Genomic DNA, 7,011 nt, shown 5'->3' on the forward strand with positions numbered 1-7,011 from the left:
ATACTACTTATGTGTATGCAATGAAAAATTCTTATAAATCTCAAAAATAATTTTGGCATTATAGACCAGTACATTATAGCATATTACTACAGCATAATCTTCAGTTAGAGAAGTATCTTTCTTCATATCTTATACTATCAATAAATAGTAGTTACACTAGTTACTCTGCTTTTGAGCAACAAGACTAGACTTGCTCAAATGAGATTCCAGGAAACCTGACATTCCACACTATACAGAGCAGGACTAGACTCACGCATTGATAATCTTGAAGAAACTGTAACAATTTCATTAGCTAGATCCCTTAAACACAGGTATTTTGTCTTGTGATGTTTTTAAGCTTGAGTGTTGAGTATTTTTTCAAATATTCAGAACTAATAAATCAGGAAGTTAAAGGTGATACACAATATATCATATGCGAGAGAAAGCGAACACAGACCTATAGAAGATAGGGACAGCTTGGAGCCCATCAGATGTTCAGAGATTTATAGAACTGTAGAGTTGGAACAGATACCTACAGTCATCTAGTTGTCCAATCCCATGCCAATGGAGGAAAACAAATGAGCATTCAAAATGTTTAAAAACAAGGGCAATACACACCACCCTTAGATTGCAACTCCTTGCAGCCTTTGCTTCTGGCCATGTTGCCTAGTGCCAACAGGACTTGTAGTTCATCAGCCTCTGGAGGACCAAACACTGCCAACTCTAGGGTTGCATCTAACCTGGAATAATGTGGGTTGACACCACTTTAACTGCCATGGCTCAATGCTTTGGAATTTCAGGAATTTGTGTTATCTCACAAAACTACACTACAGTGTGGATGCAGCCTAGGATACAAAATGGCAGCGATGGAAAGAAATAATCTAACTGTGTACTTCTGTTAAGGGAATGCTCTTTAGTTCAGAGAGGTTGCTGTGAATATAAAGGGATGGAGGACAGGCAATGTTGAGGATCTGCCCTCTATCTACAAGAGAGATTTGGTAAACCCTATAGAAAATCAATGGCAGAGTCAGGTGGGGTGGAGAAGGAAAGCCACAGGTGAAACTGTCCATGAAGAAACATCTCTGGTGATTTGTCTCACTCTTGGTTTGTTATTACTCTAATCACCTTTGGAGGTAACATTGTCAAGTGGTTGATAGCTTCAACAACTACTTACAGTACTATTATTTGCAGTGTTTTCCAATCTGTTTCCGGCCTGGGCTTTGAAATGAAGCTACCTTGCTTGCCACCAGCAGGTTCTGAAAAAGGCAGAAATACATTCTTGTTGATTCTTCTAGACTTGTCTTGGGCAAATAGGTGCACCACACATGTCTTTGGACAACCTAGAAACTTTCATTGTGCCTTAAAGTCATTTCTGACTTATGTCAACCTTAACGCAACCCTTTCGTCAGGTTTTCTTGGCAGAATTTGTTTGGAGGGGGTTTGCCCTTGCCTTCCTCTTGAGGTTGAGATAGCGTGATTTGCCCAAGGTCACTCAAGGTTTCCAGGTCTACACAGAGATTTGAACCCTGGTCTCCCAGTGTTTTAGATCAACACTTAAAACACCACACCACACTGGGTACAAACCCTCTACAGTGGCCAAATAAATGGAGGGTTATGGGAACTAGCATAGTCCAAAAAATCTGGCAGGCACCAGGTTCAGGAACCCAGTCTCAGAACTTTCAGTACAATTGTCCATAGAATCATATAACTGTAAACTTGGCAGGTACCTCACAGGATCATCTAGTCTAATCCATCATAACTATAGGAATCTACAGATAAAACATCTCGGACAGATTGCTATCCCAGACTGGTTCTTAATAATCATGGCATTATTTTCTCTGAGCATTCACAGACTGATAATGTAATCTCCTGGGCAGGTAACTAAGAATCATAATCTTCAGTGGGTCTGTTCCAGCACAGAACGTTCTGCAATTTTTTAATGGTGGAAAGTAATTTCTCTACTGCACGTTCTGCTCTAGATTATACATATTTAAATGTATACTGTTTAACACTTGTGAGAAACCACTGAGTCAGGTTGCTCTGAAGCCAAAGCTACTAATTCTAATAATAATTTTCTCTGCTACGCACTTTCTTTCCTAACTGCAAAGAGAGTCCAACATGTACTCCATGAGTTTTGCCTGAAGACAGAAGTAGTATCTGGCAAGGAGAAAAGGGGTTATATTCTCACAATTACATCTTCTGAAGTTAAGGTTGGAATCGTGTGGTTCACCAGCTATGGTTCAACTGCAACTCTGAGCATTCCTCACCATTGGCTGTGCTGAGTAGGGCTGCTTATTGGGAAGTGAAGATGAGCCTTCTTGTAGCATCCCTAAAGTTTTCAGATTTATTTTAGTATTTGTTTTTGTGGGCAATTATCTGTTTCCTCACATGCATGATGGAGCAGGGTAAATAGGTATAGATAGACATGGTAGGATCAGAGTGAGGTGGGTTACAGAAAAATGGCAACCTATTAATAAATACTGATGATAAACTTTCACAGAGCTGGTTTAGTAAACCTAGTCTGGTATCTGTAAACTAATACAAAAGGCTATTAATTGCCTCTGGAGTGTTACTTAATCCCAAAATTCATTCTCCTTTCAGGAGAGTTCGGTTGAAGGAAGAGACCTCGTTCATAGAGGAATAAAATATTTTTAGCTTGCATTGTCTAGTGGTTTGAACATTGGACTATGAGTCTGGACTGAGGAGTTTGAATCTCAGCTTGTCCATGTAAAGCCAATGGGGGCTCATTCCCACTTACATTTAAACTGGTTTGTGATTTGCCATTGTTCCGTGTTGGTAAAGCGCTTCCAAAAAGCCCGTCATTCCCACTATGAAAGCAGATCTTTTCATTATCCCCTTATAATCACTTCTTTTTTTGGCACAATTGTCATCCCCACTAGTTTGCGCTGCTTCAAAATGCATGTCAATCATCTGTGCATCATCAGTGACGCAAGCGGCAGCCTGGGCAGCCTGGCTTGGGAACTATATATATCTATATCTATATATCTATATAATTGATAGATTTAGTTCATTGGTTTTGCAACTACTTGCCTCACTGATTTCAAATAGTTGCAAAATCAGTGAACTGAATGTTCTATCAATTTTATTTAAAAACAAAACAAAACCATGCACCCATAGTTCACAAAAGCAGTGCTGAGAGGGCTGGGTGGGAATGATGGATCAAAATAAAAAAACTGAGGAGGGATAGTAAACACCCTTCTGCCATTAGTCCCTCCACTCCAGAATGATGTGATTCAAATCTGTTGTTCCCACTTGCTGAGCATGCTTTGGAATAGATTCTTTTCAAAAGAACCACCAAAGAACTAATGTCAGGAAAGAGAGGGTTTTTTGCATTTGCCTCGTTTCATCGCAATTGAACCTGATCACAGTAGGATCGGAACCGGTTTCATATGGGAAGGATGGTCATATAACCTGATCAGCAATTCACTTTAAATCATAGTGGGAACGCAGCCTGGCCGACCTTGGACAAGTCACACAATCTTATCCTCAGAAGAAGACAAGGGCAAACCTCTCAACAAGAAAACCCAGTGATAGGTTTGCCTTAGGGTCGTCATAAGTCAGAAATTACTTGAAGGGCACACAACCACAAAGCTATACAGAAACCTAGTGAAAACCAATCTCTTCTTATAGGCCTGGTGTCAAAAGAATGCCAGAATACATACCAATTTTCAACTACGTATATCTTCCTATCAAAGTTTCTCTTGAAATTTCCGTTCCACAACAGCAACTTTGAGATCGGTTGCAATGTGTCCTGGGAGACTGAAGGGCCCAACATTGGTTTTTGTGTGGAGCAACTTGCTTATCTGAATAAATGGATGTAAGCCCACACTCCAAGTCTTGTTGCACTGTAATACTGTCTCCTTTTTGAAAAATTTCTTGACTGTTTCACTTGGTTTTATAAATTACTGTGAGGCTGTATATATCAACACACACACACACACACACACACACAAATATATGGTATGGCTAGATATACATTTCTGGAATAAATAACAAAAAAAAGCCATGGTATTCTTGAATTCATTTGCAATCCATGCCCTGTGTTCCTTTAGCAAGACAAAGTCCTGTAGAAATGCTCCCTACTATACGTGTTCCTCCTCAGGGCTGGATGAATACTTTTAGAGGCCCTAAGCATTTAAAAGATTTTGGTGTACTTGCATTTATCTACCATATATACTTAACTATACGTCGCCACCTTGAGTCCCTATATTGGGAGAAAGGCAGGATATAAGATAATGATGATACTTTACTTTGTGCTGCTGCTGTTAATAACAACAACAGGTTTATTGATTAGTCAACTGACCATATCAATGGTAAAATACAAATATCAGAATATCAAAGTACATACAAAGATAAAACTGGATCAATCCTAAAACTCATATAAAATTAGCTAGAGGGTTGAGACACGTAAAAGTTGAATAAGTACAAATTCCAATGCTATGGAATTTTGGGAATGGTAGTTTGGTGGGGCACCAGAGCAAGGTGCCCCACCAAACTACCATTCCCAAAATTCCATAGGATTGAGCCATGGCAGTAAAAGTGGTGTCAAACTGGATTATTTCTGCAATGTGGATGCAGCCAGAGAGACAAGTCAGTCTCACTTCAATGGAAAAATCAGAGCATGCATAATTCATCCTCCTGCCACTAGATGGCGCTGCCCTTCTAGTTTTGCAATGGTCTGCACTTTACTAAAACTCGGACCAAACCATTTCCCGCAAATAAAGGGGGAGGCGACGCGAGGGAAGTACGTATACGCTTCTATTTTAATCCTTTCCGACCATTATAGGCAGAAGAGGAAAACTATTGGTAGCGATCAGAACGGGCGTGAATAAAAAGGAGGTCAATCCTTGTCCGGTTCGTTGCCTTTGGTATTCACCGCTCCACCCCCCCCCCGCTTCCGTGTGGTCAGTTGGAACATTCCCGTTGAGGCGGTTTGAGTTTGGACGGCGGGAAGAAGCGACGCGGGGGGGGACTGAGAGTGGAGGTGAGTCTGGGGGTCCCCCATTTTTTCTAGGCAAGTGGTTTGGCTGAGACCGTTGAGCGACGGGGGGCGCGAGTGGTCTGAATTGGTTTGAATGCGGATTTTCCCGCCAAAAGTGTTTTCGATGTAAAAGACACTAAGGACAACCAGATAAAGGACCTAAACATACACACACTGCAGAAATAATCCATTTTGAGACCGCTTTAACTGCCCTGGCTCATTGCTGTGGAATTCTGGGAACTGTAGTTTATTGTGGCGCTAGAGCGCTCTGACAAGGGAGGCTAAATGTCAGACACAAAACTACAGTTCCCAGAATTCAATAGCATGGAGCCATGGCACTTAAAGTGGTCTCAAAATGGATTATTATTTATGCAGTGTGGATATTACAGCCCTCAACTGCCCTGGCTCAGTGCTGTGGAATTCTGGGAACTGTAAATTTGTGAGAGACATTTAGTCTTCTTTGTCAAGAGAGCTCTGGTGCCACAACGAACTACAAATCCCAGAATTCCATAGCATTGAGCCATGAAGGTCAAAGTGGTGTCAAACCAGATTAGCTGCTGCAGTGCCTCAAATGAAGGATTTCATGGGATGAAATCAAGGCAGCTCAAATGGAGCCAGTTGTTATCAGTTGTTTTTAATTGTTGGCTGCTTATTTTAACCAATTCTATTTCATATTATTACCTATTGTTTTATGTGTATTTTGTAGATTGTCCGCCATCAGTGGGTTGCACCAGTGGAATGGACTCAGCTTCTTTTAGGAAGTGGCACCCCAGTCCATAGGCTTAAGAGGTTTCGCACATACACATTTCCTGGCCCATTATCATCAGTGGCGGTGCAAGCACATGGCCATGGGTCACACACACAGATTGGCATCCATTGACAATAATGGGACTTGAGGCCTAAGTTCCCACTGGCTTTTGTATCCGCAGGCGGTGGCGGGGGGGAACCGAACTCCTGACTAATGAAGCATTGAGGAAAGTGTGGGAAAATACATATTGATCTGTAGAACAGAAGAATACATGGTGAAATTATTTCTCTGATGATACTTTAGTCTCACAAGAATCTGATTACATATACTGTATCATGCAATCTAGTTTGTTGGAGAGGATTTAATGGAAAAGACTGAATGCGTACAACGGTAATAAAAACTATTGACCCTTCTCTGTGATACATGGATGTAAAAAAAAGAGAATTGTATCCTTTTAAAATACTAATGTTTTCCTTTTATCTATTTCAGCAGAAAATTTCAATAGGAAAAAGATGCCAAAGGCAAAAACAAAAAGAGATTCCAAGAAAGTACCAGGAGTAAGTGACTATGTATTTTTTGTCTGAGATATAAATGACACATTTTCCTGTTTTAATTATATGTGAGTTTTTAATGATATGTTCTCTGGAGCTTATTAATTATTTCTAATTAACAAATTGTAAGCCGGGCTTGGCTGAAGGGCGGGGTATAAATAAATAAGTATTATTTCATTTTAGTCTTTATGCTTAAGATATGTAAGTGATACTGTGAGGCTCCAACCAAAGAACCTTAGACTAGTAATTTTTTAAAAAGTACTGACTTAAAATTGCTACGTATGGCACCACTCTGTGCTGATATTTCCTGGTTAAAAACATTTATTGTTATATTTGTTATCTTTATTAGCTTACTCCTGTTTATTATGAGAAGCAATGTTTTATTAAAACAGTCCTTCCTTGTTCAAATCTGTTATTCCAGTTTTATTCCCAGTACATTTCGTTTATACTGAAGTAAATCTATTTTTCTAAAAAAACAGCTGTAACAGGTTCTGTATTACTGCTCCTTTCTTTAGGGACATGAAGCCAAGTTGCAGTCTGAAAGAAAATTTTTATCTCCTGATGAGCCAGATGTGTCAAGCATTTTGAAAGTTCCTGGAATTGAGCAAACAGAAGAGTCTGATGATGTATTTGGTTAGTGATTCAGTTTTACATTTTAAAGTTGATTGTAGGCCTACTCTCCCCTAACCCTCAGTTCTACACAAATTTAGAAAATAAAACTGCATAGTACT

General features: G+C 39.9%; 1 protein-coding gene across 1 annotated transcript in view; it reads left to right on the forward strand.

Moving 5' to 3' along the window:
• The first annotated feature begins 2,367 nt into the window (after positions 1–2,367).
• CENPU (centromere protein U) overlaps positions 2,368–7,011 on the forward strand; it is a 33,610-nt gene continuing 28,966 nt past the window's right edge. The window contains exons 1-4 of the mRNA XM_042469671.1: positions 2,368–2,384; positions 6,103–6,119; positions 6,219–6,286; positions 6,796–6,913. Of these exons, the coding sequence (XP_042325605.1) occupies positions 2,368–2,384; positions 6,103–6,119; positions 6,219–6,286; positions 6,796–6,913 (220 nt within the window). The remainder of the gene's footprint in view (positions 2,385–6,102; positions 6,120–6,218; positions 6,287–6,795; positions 6,914–7,011) is intronic.

This window comes from Sceloporus undulatus, chromosome 5 (assembly GCF_019175285.1).
Source record: "Sceloporus undulatus isolate JIND9_A2432 ecotype Alabama chromosome 5, SceUnd_v1.1, whole genome shotgun sequence".
NCBI classification, from domain to species: Eukaryota; Metazoa; Chordata; class Lepidosauria; order Squamata; family Phrynosomatidae; genus Sceloporus; species Sceloporus undulatus.